We start from the raw sequence: 20,280 nt of genomic DNA on the forward strand, positions 1-20,280 counted from the left end.
TTCCTGAGCTTTAACTGACCCTGCTTAGGGTTTTCTCTGGTGTCACCCACCGTTGGAGCTGAACTCTGCACAGCTGGTTTAAGACGGTCGCTGCTGCTCTCTGCCCCCTTGTATCCCCGGGCCGTCGGGATTTCCTGTCGTGGGTGCTCAGGCCAGGCCAGCTCCAGGCGCTATCTGCAGAAGGCCAGGCAGAGGCGCCCCACAAGAGGATGCTGCGTGGCGGTGTGTGTCATGGAGCACTTGGGCCAAGCCCCCAGCCCACTCCCCACAGCCCCAAATGGCGGCTGGACAGTGGCGATGTCCTAGGCCGCTGCTGACCCAGGGCTGGGTCTGCACCAGTTACCTGCTGTTGAAAATGCCCCGCTAAGCTGCAGTGACACCAGCCCGGGGATTCCTGGCTCTTGGAGCTGTGAGTAAAGAGCAACTTTCCCACCGAGTGGGACTTCTGGGGGCAGGGTGTGAGCACTGTGGAGTCTCAGGCCCCGTTGCCTCCCCTCAGCCCTTCCCCATGGTGGGAATTTAGCTCCGTGGTGCCTGTTTAGTGAGGAGTTTTCAAACAAGGCCTTGAAATCCCAGCTCCTCCTGCTCTGCACAACGTCGGACTCCTCCCACGAGTCAGGCCTTGCCCTGGTGTCCTAAGCCAAAGTCTCCCCAGGCGCTGTACCGCATGTCAGCAGCCATCCTCGGGGCGGAGGGACAACACTGTCGTAGTCCCCTATCAAATCAGCCCTGTGGAGCATGCAGGACCAGGAATCAGGGTTCCCTGCACCGGCTGCACAGGGGAACCCTCGCACTCGGCACAGTTCTCTCACATCTGAATGTTCCTGTTCTCCTCCCGCCCCCTTCCAGGAACCTCTGCCAGATGCAGGAAGACAACAGCAGTTTCTCTCTGCTGCTGGATCTCTTGTCTGAGCTCTATCAGAAACAGCCCAAGATTGGCTACCACCTTCTCTACTACCTGAAAGCGAGGTAGGGGCGGCCAGGCGGGGTTGGTGGGTCAGAGGCCGGCTGCGTCCACCATGGACCTGAGTGCTGACCCAGCCAGGAGGGCTGTGCGGGCAGCTCTCATTAAGTGATTCTGCTGTAACTCGGGGAGCGCGCTGCGGGGATTCCTGCCCAGCCAAGTGGCTGTAGGGGCTTCTCGTCTTCCCAGTTCAGCTCGTGTTTGGTTCATCCTGGGCTCTTCCTTCCCGCCCACCCGGCCCCTGCTGAGCAGCCTCGTCCGCAGGCAGAGCCTTCTGGGGGGCTGTCAGGCTGGGGCTGAGCTCCCTCGGCAGGCAGCTGAGTTGAGCTGCTCCTCGTCCAGCCCCGAGCAGCAGTCAGACAGAATCCCTCCCCGGGGTCCCCTACCCGGGACACTCGCTCATGTCGCCCTGTGGCCCCTCTAGCAAAGCAGCAGCAGGGAAGATGAACCTGTACGAGTCGTTTGCCCAGGCCACGCAGCTGGGGGACCTGCACACCTGCCTGATGATGGACATGAAGGCCTGCCAGGAGGACGACGTGCGGCTGCTCTGTTACCTCACTCCCTCCATATACACCGAGGTGAGAACTCAGCTGGGCAGGGGCCCCTCGGTCTCCGCTCCAGCTCACCCCAGTCAACTCAGGGGCGTGAGGTGTCCTGAGCTAGGATCTTGTTAGGTCAGCAGGGCAAGGCAGCCCTGGGCCATGCAGAATAATTCCTCTGCCAGGTGCTTGGATAGGCACTGGCAAATCGGTAGGGAATGGTCTTCTCTCAATTGCTGACCCACCCCCAGCACAGCTCTGCCCAGGCTTGACCAGCACAGCCGTCGCCTTTTCCCTGCCAGGGTGGTGATGGGGGGTTGGCTCGAGTCCCGGCTCCAATCCCCCGACTCGGAGGAGGCTGCAGTAATTCATTTGAGCTGATCCCAGGGAGTGGAGGGCCAGAGGGCGGAATCCGCCCAGCGTCCTGCTCCAGTACTGCAGGGAGCTCTGGCTTAGCACTCGCGGGGTAACTTGACACGCTGAAAGGGACACGGGTCCCATTCTGTGAGTGTGCGTTCGGAACACGCTGATGGCCCCCCCGCTGGCTGACAGGTCAGGCACATCTGCTGGGCGTTAGGAAGGGACCAGCCTTGGGAGAGTCCTGCCCATGCTGTTCTGGGGGGAAAGAGGCGTGAATCGGGGCAGGAGGAGTGAAATGTGGCCACGGGAGAGGAAGGAAAAAATGTGGAAAATAACAAACCTCGGGGAGGGGTCTTGTCCCTCAGTCATTTCGCTGTGTAGTGCCCCTCCCCCAGCATGCTCAGAAAGGAGCCCCTTGCTTGTGATGGCAGCCAAGGAAACCCCTCGTGTGAATCCTCTGCCCCAGGTCACTTTGGGCCAGACCGACCCAGGCCCCGTCCACCCTTGGCTCAGACCCATTCCCCTCCGAAGAGGGGCGTGGCCAGCGTCGCTCGGGCACAGCTGCTGTCGAGCGGCCGGGGCCTCTGAGCTGCACCAGGATCGCTTCTGCCCCCCGCCTTCTGCCCTTTCCTCTTGGTGTGTGTTCCCTGCAGTTGCCCACAAACACACAACACCTGGGAGCTCGGGAGCAAACGAAAGGCTGTGACACTAGCAGATGTAGGGGAAACGTGGAGCTTAACGAGATACCTCTGGCCAGCTGATTTCCCCAAGCAGCCGCACGTCTGCTCGGGTCAGCATGGCCAGCGTTGACGTTAGCGTCCTTGGGAGAGCCCCTCTGAGGCATGCTCTGCAGCCTCTGTGCTCTCCCGACCGGGGCCTGGCTTGCAGGATTTAGTGCTGAGTGAACCCACCTGCCTCCCATTCCTTTCAAACCCCGGCAAAAGAATCAGCTTGTGTCTTAGCCCTGCCCTGCTGCTTTGCTAACCCCATTCTGCTGGCCATCCCCAGCTTGGGGTGCCCCCTGCTCTGCTCAGGGAGGGATGCAGGCAGCGTTCTCCCCTGGGTGCAAGGTGGGGCAGTGCAGCCGTGAATCGGGGTGCGACCTGTGAGCCCGCCAGGCCCCCAGGAGTTTCGTGTAGGTCCAGTCAGCGGCTGGTCAGTGCAGGAGCCACATCCAGCACGGCTGACTGCAGGGCAGGAGTGTGGCGTAACTGCATTGTCCTGGGACAGGGGTGATCTCTCCCCCTGCTCTCTCAAGGCTCCAAGTCCGCCTCTCCCTGAACTCCATTCCGCTTGCAACTCTTTCAGTTCCCCGACGAGACCCTCCGGAGCGGGGAGCTGCTGAACATGATAGTCGCCGTCATAGACTCGGCCCAGGTAGGAGCAGGGGCTCTGCTTGCCGGGGAGGAGCAGTGTCTGTCGTCTCCTCTGTACCAGGTGCACGTGGGCCGAGCTCAGCATGGAGCTGCAGAGAGGCAGGGTGGGACGTGCCATTCTCAGAGCCAGCTGCCATCTCCCGGGGAGCATTTTGCAGCCCTTCATTGTCGGGCGGGGCAGAGCCCTGGGCTGTGCAGCAGCCCTTCTAAATCCACAGGGCTGCCCCATTTCCCTGAGGGGCCGGGCTGCAGCAGGCAGGGTCAATCTGTTAAATCCAAGCCATGGCCTTCAAGGGATTGTCAAGGTCTAGAGCTGCTGCAGGGAGGCAGGGGTGGGAGCGTGGAGAGGGATTTGGCTGGATATGTTCTGAGCCCTGGTGAGCTGCAGCTGTGTGGGAACGGCAGGCGAGGGGGCGGGAGGAGAAGGCTGCCGCAGAGCTAAACTCTCCCATGAGAAGGGAGCTGAGTGAAGGGGCGAGATGTTGGAAGCCTCCCATAGATCCCATGGGAGCCCTGGTAAATGTGGCACCCCAGCCAGCCCTTCCTAGCGCTGTGAGCGGCAAGCAGTGGGACCCCCACTTGGCTGGCGAATGCTGCATGCGGAGGCAGCTCTCACCCTGCAGACCTGGGGCTCCGGCACACAAGCTTGTGCTGCAGACGCCAGGAGGCTTCTGCACCCCAGAGAGAGGTCACCAGAGCCTTGGGTCAGGGTCCCCCCAACCGACTGGGGCCCGTGATCTGCAGTGGGAGGCCCAGCTGCTGCTCCTTCCCCTCGCCACCACCTGGATGTAGCCTAGGCAGCGTGGTCTGCATCCCTGCCACCTCCTGCTGCTATGCCCTCCCAATGCAGGCTGCAGCAGTACTCGGCCGGGAGATGGGAACTGACTTGAGTGACTGCGGCACTAGGGGGGGCAGTGCTGCTGGGAGACCATCCCTCCAGGCAGCCCCAGGCCAGAGGAGCCCATTATGCTTGGGTTTGGACCCAGGCTGTGCTTGGCCCTGGCCAGAGCTGGCTTCCCCTGCCCTGATGTAGCAATCCAGAGAGCTGAGCCCGGCCTGGAGACCCTCTCCCAGCAGCAGCGCTCAGGAGTTGCCATGACATCAGTTCAGAGAAACCCAAAAATAGTCCGTGGGAGGAAGGTGGGGAGAGACAGGCACTGAATACTTCTGCTGTCTGGGTGCATCTGGAGCGCGATTGGCTGATAACCCTGGAACTTGCCCTAGTTATACATCAGCTGAGTTTTCAAAATGGCTCGGTCGATGCTTTCCCAGCTGCAGCAAGGCTGGCACTTTGGCCAGGGAGTTTTGCTTGGCAGGCAGCTAAATGGTATGAGGTATGGGAAAGGCTTGAGTCATGGTGGCTCGGTTCGGCTGGCTCCTGTCACTGCTCATGGGCTCCGTCGCTGTCTGCGAAGCACAGCCCAGGTTTCCAAGCACACGCCGGTCATGTTTCCTCTCCCCTCCCTTGTCCGATTCCTTCGTCCCTTCCTCTTATTCTTCCCTGCTCGCTTCGTCTGTTTCCCTGCAGTCCCTGGGCGGCCCAGCCTGCCTGCTGCCCACAAAGGCAGCCCTGGCAGGGCAGAGTCCTGGCCTCCTCCCTCCCGGAACTCAGCACGGAGCAAACCTCCAAGCCAACGGGATTCGTAACACGACAGACGCGAGCCCAGCAAGGGGCACGCTGGGAGAGACGGGTGCTCTTGGCTCTCCTCGGAGGTCCCAGGGCCATGGCTGCGACCAGCCGCAGGGGCCAGTGTCTCCTCATAAGCTGCAGCCCTTTGCCTTTGGAGAGCAGCTGTCTCGGACTGCTGCGCAGACCCAAGCAATAGGGCGGGAGTCCGGGGCGGAGAGAAGAGGCTTCACTGACAAGTGTGTGAGGTGTAGGGAGAGACTCGAGGCTCTTGCCGCAGCGTGAGCCGGGGGAGAGGAGCCAGGGCGTCATGCTGGGAGTGGAGCTAAGGGAAGGGCGACTTGCAGCTGGAGCATGAGCCACTGTCAATGGCCAGGCTCTGCCCATCTGCTTGGGGGCGAGTGTTCCCCCAGATCCCTGCTGCAGACGAAAGGGGCGGGTCTGTGTGGCCCCTCGTGCTGGGCTGGAGGCCTCTGCGCCTAGCAGCGACCCAGCCCTTGCCAGCGGGAACGACGTGTGAGTGATTCCTGCCGTGCCCTGGGGTCCAGCTGAGGGTCTCATTCCCTCCCCCAGCTGCTGGTCCCTCTCACCCCAGTCCGGCCTGCTGGTATCTGCCCTGTTCTGTGCAGCAGGCGCTGCACCGCTGGGGTTGAGGTGTGAACCCCTGGAGCTGCCTAGAACGGCTCTGATTTATGAGCCACCTGCGCTTGGGAAGGTTTCTGCTGCGCTCGCCCGGATCCCTGTTTTTGCTGGGGGGCCACTTGTATGTGCCAGATGGGCCATGCTGGGACTGCGGCTCTGCCGCCGCCTGGGCTCTCCAGGGATCATCTCCGTGCTGCGAGAGCGCTGGCTGAGCCTGCCCGGGGTGAGCACCGCCTGCTGCTGGCGGGAAATCCCAGCACTCGGGTTAATGTCACGCTGGCCTGCCCCCCCACCCTCCGCACTCTGGCTCTTTGACCCCCCCCAGCCCCTGTTCCGCCCGCGCCCCCCAGCACTCTGGCTTTTTGACACACACCCCCTCCAGCTCCTGGCCTTCCTGCACTCACCCCACTGTGCTCTGCTTTCCAGCTGCAGGAGCTGGTGTGTCACGTCATGATGGGGAACCTGGTGATGTTCCGAAAAGATTCGGTGCTCAACATCCTGAGTGAGTAGGAACCCCCCTCGCCCAGGTGGAGGTGGGCGTGGCCATGTGGGGGTCGGGAGATGAGATAGGGTGCCTGTATTTGGGAGGTGAACACGGATGCAGTTTAAACAGTCACCAGCAGCCGCTTGTCTCGTGTGGCGGACTCTGGCTTCCAGGTGGGCAGAACAGAGACCTCTTCTCCCAGCTGCTTTAGACGCTGGGCTGGCAAAACTTCTCGCCGCCTTCCTGTGACCCCCAGGAGCTGAGCAAGCCTGGGGCTCCTTCCCTCTTGACATCGCCCTGGGCATCGTGAGTCCACACACCGTCTCTCTCATGCCCAGCCCTGTGGTATCTGGACACCAGGCAGCACCTTTTGGCCTGGTGAGCTTTCCTGGCCCTCTTTCGGACTGGTGATGCTGGCCAGGGCTCGGACCGTGCTGGGGCAGTTCCACTGGCATCTCCCTGCTCCCTAAGTAGCAGCCCCAGCAATGCACGCCCTGGGGCTCTGCTCCCAGCCAGGCAGGGAAGGGTGCCATGTGCACGGGCAGGTGGGGCTATTGTTTCTCAAGCACCTGCCAGGAGGAGCCTGTAAATCGGCCGCCACTCAGCAGTGCGTAATGGAGACGTGGCTGGCCGTGCTGTGCTCTCAGGGCCAAGGAGGGGGTGGCTTTCTCCCTTGGTGCTGCCAGACCCTCGGGGGTGGTGCTGCTACCGGTGTCCAGCGCTCCCTGCAGGTCGCTGGAATGACATGCTCCTGCTACTCGCAAAAGCCACAGCCCTGGCAGCGCTGAGTCCCCTTCTCCACTGGGGGCCATGGGTGGGCAATGCTGGGAGCCTTCGTTGAGCTGGACTAAAGCGATGGGGATGTTCCCTGGTTGAGGGGAGGAAATATCCCCCACCTCTGCGCTCCAAAAGTCGTACAGTCTGTTATAACACTGCAGGTAACAAGGTGCTGGTAAAGAGACGCCCAGGTGTGGCCTGCCAGTGCAGGAGCCTGGCACCTGGGGCAGCTCTCAGGGCAGGGACGGTGGCACCAGTTGCCTGGAGATTGGCGTTTCCTCCTCTGATCCATGTCATCTTAGTGGCACTGCTTAAAGGATCACTGCCCCGAGCAGGCCTGTGGGATTAGTCGTTTGCTTGGATCTGAGCTGTGAGCAGTGCTGATGGGTTTAACCAGGCTTGAGACAGAGTGCTTGGCGAGCCCCGAGGGAATCCAGAGACGCTGAGCAGCGTAGGGCAGGTGATTGGTACTGGGCTCGGCACTCCCTCCATGAAAGGCCTGGGCTATGAGCAACGGGCACGGTTCAGTCTCTCTCTCTCTCTCTCTCTCTGCAACGGGCTGCCAGAGCCTTTCAGGGGAACGTCAGGGAGAACAGAGGGAAAGAAAACCCCTCCGCTAGTTCTGCCATCCCCACATGCACGCTCAGCTGCGGGGTTTCTAGGAGGCTCAACCTGTCCCCTCACAGACGCGGGCCAGTGCTCCGAGTGTTCTGGACCCGACTCGCCCTGTTCGCAGCCGTCTGCCCCCTGTGATGGTAGCAGCTGATAAGCTTGTAATTGTGGTATGTAACAGCAGCCGTCAAAACTCCGTCAGGCTGACAGGTGGTGGGAGATGGTCAGAGGTGGCCCTGTGGTCTGACCTGCACGTCGAGGCTGCTCCTGTGAAGCCAGGGGACTGGGGTCTGGGGTCTCCCTGTGTTTGCTGTAGGACTCGTAGGCCGGCAGGAACACTGTGCACCAGGCCGGGAGACTGCCCTGACTGAACTCCTGGGCGCCCTGGAGCAGAACGCTCAGAAGAACACCCCTCTGGATTTCAGATTGCCAGGGCTGGAGGATCGCCCCAGCTCGCAGCCAGTGGGCAGATCATTGCACGGCACAGGCCGGTCTCCTGGTTCGTCTGCGGCCTGCACTGTCACCAGGCCCTCAGGCGCTAGGCTGGGGGTGCTTGCAGAGCCCTAGTGCCCAGTGTCCAGGCTGGGACGCTGAAGGGATAAGCGGTTCCCCCAGCAAGTGCCTGGTGAGGAGTCTCTCCCACCGCTCTGGTCCGTTTAGCTCCAGCCCTGGCACTGAACGAAAGGCTCCAAGCAATGCTCTAAGCTCATTCCCTCCGAGACCCTGGGCTTTGAGCTGTTCAAAACTGCTCGAGGACCCGCATGCCGGCACAGAATGCTCAGACTCTGCTTGGCTGCTGGCATCCTGGATCCCTCTGCCAGGGCGTGGCACAGACACCACCCACGCTCCCCCTGCAAGACCTCCCTGCAGCATGCAGCCTCCTCAGTCACATCTCTGCCCTTACACTTGTCCTAGGCCCCTGCCTCCTGCTGGAGCTGTCTCCCCCGCCTCCCCCCTAACGAGTGCTCTGCTTTCCCCTCTAGTTCAGAGCCTGGACTGGGAGACGTTTGAGCAGTACTGCACCTGGCAGCTCTTCCTTGCACACAACATCCCCCTGGAGACCATCATCCCCATCCTGCAGCATCTCAAGTACAAAGGTGAGCCGGCAGGCGGCCTGCGCCCCGCGTGTGTCAGACACACACACAGCACAATCTCGGGGGTCCAATCCCTGCTGGGTCCGCCCAGCTGGTTCTGCTGCCCGGCAGTGTGTGTGCGTATGCAGGGAGAGGAAGCGTGCAGCCCTCAGGAGCTCTGCACAAGACTTAGCTTTGCCCCAGGCCAAGAATTACACGCCCGGCGTCTGCTGCCGCCCCCTGGCAGGGGCTGTGTGTTAGCGGTGGGGTCAGGGAGCGTGGACCAGGCTGCGTGGGCGGACACCACGAGGGGCCCCGGGGACGGGTGGCAGGAACTGTGGGCATGTCTGCTCAGATACCTGCAGCCAAGGGCTCTGAGCCCCTCAGCAGTCACTGGGGGTCCCAGCTGTCGGGAATAAACTAAGCCCCTTTGGTTTCCCTTGCAGAGCACCCAGAGGCACTGTCCTGTTTGCTGCTGCAGCTGAGAAGAGAGAAGTACGTATGCAGTGGGGGAGGGATGATATGAGCGTGCTGTGCCAGGGGGGTGCTTTGCTGGCCCCTTGAACTGCAGAGGGCAGGGGTTCCCAAAGGAGAGCAGGCCAGAGCAGAGCGGCCTCTCTTGGCTAATGCTGGACAGGGCCAGGCATTACGTGGCCCTGGGTGCAGCAGGCAGGGGACACCGGGGGCCCTGCCCACGTGCAGTTTGCTGCAGGATCAGGGCCTATGCAGAGGGCTTATGGGACTGCTTGCTGGGACCACATGCGTTGAGTCCTGCCCGTGGGGTTTCCCATGTTCTGCTCTGGGAATTCCTGGCTGGGTCGACGCCGGGTGGCAGCCGCAGCCGTGGGCAGGGAATCGCAGCGAGTGTGCCCCTTTCCTTCGCGTCGGCATGACCCTTAAGAGAAGCGCTGGAGGGTTCCTCCTCATCCCTTGCCCCGATGCGTTGGGTCCCTGAGCTGGGCTGGAGTAACAGGCAGTACCCACTCCGTGGAGCCGCCGGGAGCACCACTCCTCTCGCTCGTTAATCAGAGTGCGAGAAACAACGGCGACAGATGGAACATTTAATTTCTCCAGCACACGGCAGCTCCACTCCCAACGCTCCAAGGAGCAGAGCGCCACCGAAGTGATCGCTCCCCTGCGGCTTGGCTCTAATCAATCCAGATTTGATCAGCGCAGGAGCTGCCGCCTTCTCGCGTCTTTAAGGTGGCCCTGAAAAATCCTGCTCTTAACGTGTTAAAAGTTCCAGTCACAGGCTTTGCAAGGCTAGGCAGTGTCCCAGCAAGGGCTGCAGGCGTGTCCTGGCCCTCGGGAGTGAGGCTGCATATTGTGTGCTGCTGTGTCTAGGGAGGGAGATGGGAGGACAGATCCTGTCCCTCCCTCCCTGAATTCCCCCCTTTGGCCTCTCAGAGCCACACCGTTGGTTTGATCTCTGCCTGCGGATTACAGAAACCCCCCTGGCTCTTCCCTGGCTCCTAAGCAGCCCCCAGGCTCCCAGCCCATTACCCTTCACAGCACCTCTGAGTGGATATTTTTCCCATTTGCAGAGGGGAAACTGAGGCCCGGAGAGGGGCAGAGACTTTGCCAGGGTCGAGTCGGCAGCGACTTGAACCCTGGAGTCCTGGCTCCCAGGCCCTGACCCTGCTAAGCACCAATCACCTTCAGTTTGATTGCTTGAGACCCCAGGCAGGAAGGATTAACGAGAGGGAGGCTTCCTGGGGCCAGCCTGTCTGCCTGGGGCGGGGGCAGTTGCTGGCCACTGGGGAGTTCTGGTCAGTTTAGTTGGCATTGGGCTGAGGTACCGCGTCTCAGTATCCCGGCTAGCGCCATGCGGGAGAGGGGTTACCTTCTGCCCTCAAAGCCTGAGCTAGGGCACAGCTGGGGTTGGGGTCCGGCTCTACCCACCACTGGCCCTTCCTTCCCGTCAGAGCCCCACCTGCATGGTTGATGTGCAGGGAGTGCTCCAGAGAGGCTCCCAACAGGTCGTCGTGACCTCCCTCGGGAGAGCTCTGTATATTGCCAGAGCTGGGATAGCCGGGGTGCTGCAGGCTGGGCTTCACGGGGATTGGCAGGGCAATGCGGCTGCCCCTTGGAGACTGATCCCCGGCCAAGCTGCAGGGCCGCTCCTGAAAGTCCCTTGGGCTTTCCACCCCCGGCTCTCTCTTGTCGGGGATTTGATCTGACACTTGTCCCCAGTCTCCTCTGCGTGGGAAGGCAAACAGCCGTGCGATTATTGCTGATGCGTTAGGGGAGCTCGGAGCGCCTCCCGCCTTCAGTAAGCCCCTGCTCAGATACGGCAGCTTAGGAAAGGGAATTAAAACCATATTTCATGTGCCATGCATGCCCATCCAGCGCTCCACACCTCCGCCTGGGATCCAGGATGCCACAGAGGAGGTGGAGGCAGCAGCAGCTTTATCTGGGGGCAGAGGCCCCCTCTCTGGCCTGCGTCCCCTCCCCCTTGCTCAGCAGTAATTGGCAATGTGATTCTGGCCAGCCCAGGGGAAGCATTATCACACTCCTCTCGCCTGCTTCTCAAGGGGCACCCCCCCGAGATGGCTTTCCATTTCCTGTGCAGTCGGCACGGTGCTAACACCGGAGGACCTGGATGGGTGGTGCGAAAGCCACTGCCCGCTCCTTGGGGCTCCCGGTTATTACTAGTGATCCTTGCTGCCTGGCACCCTTCAGCTTGGAGCTGTGGAGCACGTGGGACTGACCCGACCCTACTCCCTGCCCTTCGGTTCTGTGGCAGCTTGGTGGGTCAGGGAGTCTCGGGCAGGACCCAGGGAGAGGCGCTCTCCAAAGGGAGGGGGCACCAAGGTTACCTGCGCTGTGCCCACAGAGGGGCTGGGGGTTAGGGGTTCCTGCCATGCTGTCATCACCTGAGCAGGGGCCTGCTGGGGCTGGGCTGGGGCATGCAGCGAAGGTTGGAAGCTTGGTTTGATCAGCGTCCTGGCATCCACCAGCCAGGACCTGTCTTCTCCCTTCCTGTGTCACTGGGGCTGGCACCTACTTGGCACCAGACCTGCTGCCTGGTAAGGCTCATCCTGCCCCCAGCGTCTCTTCTGGAGGGCTGAGGACAAGGCACGGCACAGCTAGGGCTGAGCACGTCTGGCACTGAGCAGGGGGGCTGGAGTCAAGTCCTGGCTCAGAGCTGACCTGCGGTGTGACCCTAGAGAGTCACTTTGCCCCACACCTCCGCTTGCCCATCTGTAAAATGGGGACAGTGACAGTTTCCTCCCTGCCAGGAGTTGAAGGGCTGAATGACACCGTCCTGTGACAGGCCATGTGGCTCACTCCTCAGCCTGGCCGGTGGGCACTGTTCTCAGCGGGCGGCTGTGCCAACGTGCTGGAGCAGAACAGCTTCCCGGAAATGACAAGTGGTGGCAGAAACTCCCTGACACCAGCTAGCTAGGGGAGGGTCAGTACGCTGGCTCGCCATGGGACTCCAACCCAGGGGGTGCCCAGAAAGGTTTCACTGGGCAGGAGACGTCCGCTGAGCAAAACGCAGAACGGCACCATCCCCTGTAGCACATCTTGTCCCAAAAACACTGTGCAGGCTTCATGCACCACCACTGCAAGGCAGCCACCTCTGGGGAGGAAGGAGGCAGCTGTGAGGTAATTACCTAGAGTTGAAATTTGCCAGGATGCTTACCAAAGAGCCCTAGGATTCTTAGTGACTAACTTGAGTGGATGCCTCTGTCATGGGGGGTGGGGGAGTCAAGGCCCTGCACCCCCAGCTTCCTGCGATCCACCAGGACTCCCAGCCAGCCAGTAAAACAGAAGGTTTATTTAGACAACGAATACAGTCCAACACAGGCCTTGTGGGTACAGACAACAGGACCCCTCAGTTAGGTCCATCTGGGGCCCCAGGGAGGCCACAGCCCCGTTGGGAACCCCTCTCCATTTCCAGCCAGCTTCAAACTGAAACTTCCTCCAGCCCCTCACTCAGCCTCCCCCCGGCTCCTCCCCCAGCCTTTATCCAGTTTCCCGGGCAGAGGTGTTACCTGGCCTTCAACCCCCCTCCTGGGTTTTCAGGTTACATGCTCCGGTATCTCCCATCCCCAATGCAGGCCGTCCCAACTCCCCTGCAACCTTCCCAGGTCAATGCTCCCCACTCAGCATTCACAGAACACAGCAAGAACGTTCCCACTTGGTCCCACCTCCTCCAAAGCCACCCCACCAGCAGCCAGATGCTCCCCTTTGCTCCAGAAAAGAACCACCCAAGGCACCAGCAGCGCTGACGTTCTCCCAGGCCAGTGCTGGCTCAGCCTGAGCTCTGCTGGGCTGCTTCTGGCACTGGGCACCTGTCAGAGCCAGAGAGCCGCCCATCGTCTGCCTCCCACACAGCACAGTAGTAGCCCGGCCTAGCCACTGATCTCTGCCTGCTCTGCTCACCTGCCACGGCTGAGTGAAGAGCGATTTATTTCTATTCATTGATGCTGCACTTGCAGCTGGCTAATCTGATCCCGTCTCTAAGTGGTATTGGCCCAGGCCTACGGTGCCAGAATGCACAGGAGCGGCAGTGAAGAGTGTGTTGCAGCAAGGCCAGCACAGGTGGCTGGCGCAGGGACTCTGGGGAGGTGGCAGGCTGCTCCATGGGGGCTGGTCTCTTCCGTATCTCAGGAGAGGGCTGGGTGAGCTCCCTGCCACGCAGCTTTGTATCTAATGCACCTGGTCCCTGCCCTGCTGGAGGTCCTGGAGCCAGAGCTGAGCAAGGCAGCCCCGTCACCTGCGAGCCCTGGGACCTCGGAGCCAGAGGGCCGCGCCGCGGTTTCTGCCGAATCCTGCCTTTCTGGCTAGGGAACTAGCAATGGTGATGGGCAAGGGGGGCCGGCTGCCTGCCGCGTCTCACTCATGGCAGCAGAAGTGGGATTGGATGTGCTGAGGCTTTTCCTTCACCCCCCTTTCCCTTCCTGCGGCAGGCCCAGCGAGGAAATGGTGAAGATGGTGCTGAGCCGGCCTTGCCATCCAGATGACCAGTTCACCACCAGCATCCTGCGGCACTGGTGCATCAAACACGACGACCTGCTGGCGGAGCACATCAAATCCCTGCTGATCAAGAACAACAGCCTGCCGCGCAAACGCCAGAGGTGAGGGGTGGGGGGCCCCTCTTCTCCCACAGCTCCCTCCTCAGGGAGCCTGTGGCCTGGGCAGGTGGCTGAGGATGCTTGTTTTGGGTAAGACGACGTCCCCCACGCTCCCTGCACAGAACGTGGTGTAACTCTGGCAAGAGGCCACCCTCGGGGTTGAGAGGCCGGGGACCTGGCGCTGCGCAGGGAGTGAACGCACCAGGCTGCTGCTGCTGGACACCGTGATTCAGGTTGCCTAGTGCAGGCGGGGGTGGAATGAGCTGGTTGATCTCGGTCCTTTGAGAATATTTGTTGTCAGCAAAAATAACCACATGGTGGAGATTAGTTCTGTGCCTGAGCCTGGACTGTGCGGGGCGCTGCAGGTCAGGGCTGAGGTGCACAGGTGGGGTTGGGAGTGTCAGGGCTTGTTGGGGGTCCAGGACTGGTGCTGGGGGGGCAAGTGTCATGGAGTGTGGGTGAGTCAGGGCCCTGCACCCCCGGCTTCCTGCCATTCACCAGGACTCTCTGGCAGCCAGTAACACAGAAGGTTTATTTAGACGACAGGAACACAGTCCAAGACAGGCCTTGGCGGTTCAGACAACAGGACCCCCTTTAGTTAGGTCCATCTGGGGCCCCAAGGAGGCCACAGCCCCCTTGATCGGGGCGCCCCTCTCCATTTCCCAGCCAGCTCCAAACTGAAAACTCCCTCCAGCCTCTCACTCAGCCTCCCCCCGGCTCCTCCCCCAGCCTGTGTGTCCTTTGTCCAGTGTCCTGGGCGGAGGTGTCACCTGGCCTTCAACCCCCCTCCTGGTTCTCAAGTGACATGCTCAGGTATCCTCCCTTCCCCAATGCCGTCCCAGCACAACTCCCCTGCAGCCTTCCCAGGTCAACACTCCCCACTCAGCATTCACAGACACAGCAGGAACATTCCCACTTCGGCACAGCATGTCAGGGCTGAGGTGCTGGGGTGGGCTCTGGGGGGAAACTCTGCAGTTAAAACCCAGCCTGAGGCCAGCAACCCGGTGAGATGCTCCAGCCCACCCAAGTGGGGATGGGATGAGGCTCCTGTGCATTGGCAGCAGCCTGCACTGGCCCATGCTCCCTGCAGAATGACACAGGCGCCAGGCCCTGCAGCTGCCTCTCCCGTGCCCGGTGTCTCGGCGTGCTGGGCTTGCCAGCAGCATGTGCTGAGCCGTGCTGGTGTTTCCTCTGCCAGGGCGACAAAGGGGCCATGGCGCATGTGCGTGTAACTGACATGTCACCGCCGTGGCCTGCAGCCCCACTGAGCTGGGCATGGGGTGGGGATCCAGGGCCCCCAGCCTGGCCTTTCCCATGCGGGCAGGGGCCCAGCTGCCTGGCAAAGAGCTCTGGGGATTCCTGTCCCCCAAGCCCAGCGCTGGAGAAAGGGCCTGGCTAACAGAAATGCTGCAGGCTGGCAGCACCCATGGGAGGGACCCACTCGAGGGCAGATGGGAGCTCTGTCTCCATGGCTCAGGCAGGCTGAGAGCAGGCGCTTGGCCTAGGGCCTGAGAACCATGAAACTCGGCTCGCAGAAAGCCCCCAACGGCCACCAGAGCAGCTGGGCCAGGGCAATGGGGAAACAGCCCCTTGTCCAGTCCTGCTCCCCGGAGCCGACCTCCCAGGCCAGCTCCTGAGGAGGCAGCTTGGGGGTGTCTCTGTTGAGGGGGAACAGTGCCCTCCGCTGTCCTCCCAGGGCTCTGCGGGCGCTGCTCTGCCTGGAGCACAAGGGACATCTAGTGTCCTGAAGCAGCTCTAGCGCCGAGTGCTGACTGGGCCAGCTCCCTGCAGTGCAGGGCCCGGCGGCGCGGGGTGGCCCGGCGGCGCGGCCGGGGCCCGGCTCTGCGGGGTGGCCCGGCGGCGCGGCGTGGCCGTGGCACGGTGTTTGTGCTACGGGAGGGGAGACACAAGCTCCCAGTTTGCAGTGGCCGGCCTAGAGTTCTCCCCTCGTTGGTGCCTTGTTCAGGTTCTGCAGCGCAGAGGCTCCAGGCCGCCCGCTCAGGGGCCTGTTAGGCTAGGGGCTGTACGGCTATGAAAAGACAGGGCCCCCCCCCTCCATTCCCCTCCCCTCGAGAAGCAGTTCCTGTGGAAATCTCCAGCTCCATCCGTTTGGTTCCATTTCCCCTCATTAATTAGCAGCATTTGATAGGTGACCGCCAGGGCTCTCTTCATTTTTTCCGGGCCCAATAAGTCGGCCGTTCTAATCCAAGCTAACGAGCTCTCCAGCCAACTGCCCCCTGCGACTGATGCCCGGCGCACTGGCACTGCGAGGACACCGCGTTCCCCGCAGCCTGGTGCTGCTGCCGCGCCAGGTGCAGGATTGGTTTCATGCTTGCTGGGTGGAGTGGCCTCTGGGGATGCATGAGGTTTGGGATCAGAAGAGCCTCCAGGCACCCCAGCTTCACAGGCAAAGCCTTGGGCTTGATCTCATGCCAGTGTTGAGCCCTCCTCCCTCCATGCCTTGGGGCTTCTGCAGCACCCTGGGATCTGAGCTGCCAGGGAGCAGCCTGGTGTCCCCCAAGAGGGTAGGGGTGTGGTGGGGCATGGTGCTATGCCTGCCCCTGGAGGCTTGCTCTGCCATGGCCCATCCTCTCCTGCAGAGCCAGCTTCCTGGCAATGGAGGGGCCTCAGCCTCAAATGCCAGGTAGAGGGGGGATCCCTGCGGCGCTCTGGGACAGTGGGTGGCTCCGGGGCCCCCCAGGGACTAACTCTGCTTCCCTTGCCCTGTCCTCAGCTTGCGCAGTTCAAGTAGCAAACTGGCCCAGCTGACACTAGAGCAGATCCTGGAGCACCTGGACAACCTCCGGCTCAACCTGACCAACACCAAACAGAACTGTACGTGGGCCGTGCCCAGCAGGAGGGGGGCTCGGATGGGGCTGCCTGGCCACTGGTGGGCGGAGCTGGGAGAGGTTGGCAGCATGGTCGCTCCTGGGTGCCTGGGATGGGATGTGGCCGTCAGGGTCCGGGGGCCCTGTTGTTCTCCGTGCTGTACAGACACGTTGCTGGGGTGATGGGCAGGGGTGCTGTAAGGTCTCCTTTCTTAGCCCCATGGCTGGAGGGGCACTGCCCTCCCCTTCTCCCGCCATGGAATCGCTGGCCCCAGCCTGGCTCGGGTCAGCAGAGACTGGGAGGGGCCCAGCAGTCCACAGGCCTGGGCAGAACATCTAGGCTCTGCCCTCTGGTGCTGCCTCCTGGAACAAGAGCGCTTCCTTCCTTCACCCGCTGGGCTGGGATTCTGTGCCATGGGGCTGGGCCCCTTCCTCCTCCATGGAGTTACCCAGCACTGTACACGTGGGGAGCCGAGGTGCAGAGATGGGACGGAGCCTGGCGGGTGGGACTCAGCCAGGGAGAAGGGCTTGCTCCGTGCCACTGGCCAGCAATGGGGCTGGCAGGGTAGGGCTCTGACTGGCCTCGTCTCCTTGCCTGCCAGTTTTCAGCCAAACACCGATCCTGCAGGCGCTGCAGCATGTCCAGGCCAGCTGCGACGAAGCCCACAAGATGAAGTAAGTGCAGCCACGTCACCGATCCACTCGCAAAGCCGGGGGTGACTCAGTGGGGTGTGCCAGGAGCGCACTGGGTCACAGGATTCAGCAATAAGCTTGGAGCTGCACGTTCCAGCCCAGGCCCCCTCGTGTAGCCAGGCAGGAACCAGCCTGCGCCCGGCTTCACGCAGTCCGGGGCTATGCCCAGCCTGTCACCCAGGGCAGGCGGGGGTGATGGGGATGTCCGGAGAGCCGGGGCAGCGCTGGGCTGGTGGAGGTCCAGGTTCAGGCCCATGGGGTCTGAGCAGACGCAGGGAGGGAGAGCTAGTGCAGCTGTGGGGTGGGTCTAGGGGTGCCCAGAGCCTGACCCCCCCCAGCTTGCTCTCGGTCCAGGTTCAGCGACCTCTTCTCCCTGGCCGAGGAGTATGAGGACTCCTCCAGCAAGCCCCCAAAGAGCCGCAGGAAAGCCGCGCTGTCCAGCCCCCGCAGCCGGAAGAACGCCGCCCAGCCAGCCAACAACGAGGAGGAGTCTGCCTCCAGCAGCGCCTCGGTGAGTGTCACCCCCCGGGACCCTCCGGAGAGCTGGGGCACAGCACCACGGAGCGAGGGACTTCTGGCCACATCCAGGAGGCCTCGCCCCACTGGGCTCTGAGGCAGAGCTGCAGCTCTCAGCAGGGCTCCCGTGCTCTTCCTGGTTTCTTCCCCGGGATATGGGGCTCCTGCTGCCCTGTACCTTCTTCCTCTGGTGGGGACAGGTGGGCACTGCCCTCAGCCATGCCACCCACACAGCTCTGCCACAGCCCTGTGCAGTGGGGCAAGGATCCCACTGACCCCAGCCTCACCGGAAGCACCCGCAGAGGGCCACCCCTACCAGGCCCTGGCCCTCTGCCCGCCTGACAGTGTCCATGACAGCTGCCAGCCCCCAACCGGGCCCTGCTGTCCCCTCACCCGCCTCCCGACATGGCCAGTGATCCCCACCCCACCGAGCCCTGCCACTTTGCCTGCCTGGCAGTGCCCATGACAGCCGCCAACCCCCAACTGGGCCCTGCCGTCCGTACCCCATCCCCTCTGACATTGCCTGTGATCCCCACCCCAGCGGGCTCCACTCGCCTGGCAGTGCCCGTGACGGCTGCCCCCTGCTCTCACTTTCAGGAGGAAGAGGACACCAAGCCGAAACCCACCAAACGGAAACGGAAAGGCTCGTCCGCTGTGGGCTCAGACAGTGACTGAGGGGCGTGGCCCCGTGCCCAGCTCCACCCTGGCCCGCTGTGGCAAGTGGCAGCAGCGGCTCTGGAAGTCCCTGCAAAGCAGCAGCAGCCGCCCCTGGTGGTTGTGGAGCAGCTGGGCAAAGCGGTACCCAGGCTGGGAGCGAGCGAGGCGCAAGCTGTCTGTCTGTGGCTGCACCCACCACGTGACTGCAGCCTCCTGCCAGTGGCACCACACTGCCACCCGGCCCCACCGGGCTGACATCTGAGTTCCTTTCTAACGGAATTGTGGGGTGACCGGCTGGAGTGAGCGCCTCTTTCCGTGGCATCTGGGTGCCAGGCTGAGGGGCATGGCCCCAAGTCCCTGAGAGAGGGGGCAGCTGGGGAGACTTCAGCAGCAGGTGTGCCAGGCCCCTGTGTGCTGGGGGCTGGACAGGAAACCAACAGGCTGCAGAGCAAAGGCCTCCTATTTCCATATAAGAAATGTAAATAAATAGTGAGAACTGGCTTGCTGCTCCCAGACGCTTCCAGGAGGGGGCAGCCTAGCAGACCAGCAGGAAACCCCAGGCTTACCTGTGCCAGGGCAGCCCACGGCCTGGGGCACCTGCCCACCCTTCCCTGGCCATGCTGGCTTAGTTCCCACCTGTGATTTTCACCACAGTCCAGAGCCTTGGCCCCACAGCAGCCTTTAGCTTCTGCCATGGAGCGGACACTGCCCAGGAAAGCCCAGCCAGCGGGGTAGAGACCAGCACCCGGAGCCCATTCGCTGCTAGCGGGACGAGCTGGGGCTGGGAGTCCGAAAAGAGCCAAACCCCATGAGCAGCCCTGCCCCCCAATCTCTTCCCTGCGAGCCAAGCCCCCCAAGCTGGGAGGAGGAGCAGAGCACAAACCCGACCCGAACGGGCCGCACCAGTGCAGAAGACGCCTGCTTGGCAGAACTGTTCACAGGCAGGCGGCCCAGACGCAAGGCTGAAGATCCAAAGCTCTTTCCCCAGAGAGATTTGCCTTTTAAAGTGTTTTTAAAACTAAAATAAAACTCAAATGTTTTTTACAATGTGCCCGTCTTGCCTGATCGTGTCTGCGCCTGGGCGAGGCAGAGTCGCTGGCGCAGGGATGGGCAATGTCTGCCTCTGACTGGGCCTGGGGAGACCCCATTGGCCGGGCATTCAAGTGTATGGCTCTTTTCTGCCCTCCAAAGCTTTGGTGGTTCCCGTGGTCAGTCAACTGCCCCCCTCTCCCCCTGCATAGCAGCCACTTCCTGCTGCCTTGCAGACCTGGCCCCTGGAACCAGGCGAGTATTGTCCTCGCTGGGAAACACACGGAGGCGTGCCCAAGGTCACGCAGAGAGGCCATGCCAGAGCTGGGAACAAAACAGTCATCCTGGCTGCCAGCCCCCCTGCACTAACCACTAGACCCTACTCCCCTCCCAGAGCCAGGGAGAGAACCCAGGAGTCCTAGCCCCCAGCCCCCTGCACTAACCACTAGACCCTACTCCCCTCCCAGAGCCAGGGAGAGAACCCAGGAGTCCTAGCCCCCAGCCCCCTGCACTAACCACTAGACCCCACTCCCCTCCTAGAGACAGGGACAGAACCCAGGAGTCCTGGCTTGTAGCCCCCCCGATCTAACCACCAGCCCCCACTCCCCTCCCAAGGCAGGGGAGAGAATCCAGGAGTCCTGGCTCCCACTGTCCTGCTCTTACCCCTTGCCACTGCTGCCCAGGTTTGAAATGCACAGGGGAAAAGCTGCTGCAGTGGCACACGGTGTAGAAACGGTGCCAGGATCGGCCAGGGCAGAGCTCCCTGTGACCCATGGAGGTCCCTCAGCAGGCCACTGGCCATAGCCCCGTTGTTAGCCCTGCTGTCACTATGCACGTGGGCTAGCACTGCCCAGCCAGGCTGCTCAGGACAAGCCAGCCCCTTCCCGGTGTGGGCTGGGCAGGGACTGCCCCAGCCATGGGGGGCAGTGGTGGGCCTGGGTATGAGGAGACTCTGGGCCGTGGGGCAGGGAAGGAACACAACTGGCCTGTTCTGGGGTGGTTCTTAGGCCTGTGGGGCC

At 62.2% G+C, this 20,280-nt stretch overlaps 1 protein-coding gene across 2 annotated transcripts in view; it reads left to right on the forward strand.

The window, feature by feature from the left end:
* The window catches only part of INTS3 (integrator complex subunit 3), a 66,248-nt gene that overhangs the window by 45,623 nt on the left and 345 nt on the right, over positions 1-20,280 (forward strand). The window contains exons 20-30 of one of the 2 annotated variants that reach the window (XR_007770603.1): positions 850-969; positions 1,389-1,542; positions 3,172-3,240; positions 5,935-6,010; positions 8,365-8,478; positions 8,901-8,949; positions 13,374-13,541; positions 16,273-16,373; positions 16,969-17,041; positions 17,414-17,570; positions 18,173-18,531. Coding sequence is in view for 1 of the 2 variants with exons in the window: in XM_050930708.1 (XP_050786665.1) it covers positions 850-969; positions 1,389-1,542; positions 3,172-3,240; positions 5,935-6,010; positions 8,365-8,478; positions 8,901-8,949; positions 13,374-13,541; positions 16,273-16,373; positions 16,969-17,041; positions 17,414-17,570; positions 18,173-18,250 (1,159 nt within the window). In the remaining variant the exon portion in view is untranslated. Of the gene's footprint in view, positions 1-849; positions 970-1,388; positions 1,543-3,171; positions 3,241-5,934; positions 6,011-8,364; positions 8,479-8,900; positions 8,950-13,373; positions 13,542-16,272; positions 16,374-16,968; positions 17,042-17,413; positions 17,571-18,172; positions 19,275-20,280 lie in introns of those variants that run through there. The other variant, XM_050930708.1, reaches the window with a different exon arrangement.

Source organism: Gopherus flavomarginatus, chromosome 20, assembly GCF_025201925.1.
Source record: "Gopherus flavomarginatus isolate rGopFla2 chromosome 20, rGopFla2.mat.asm, whole genome shotgun sequence".
NCBI lineage: Eukaryota > Metazoa > Chordata > Testudines > Testudinidae > Gopherus > Gopherus flavomarginatus.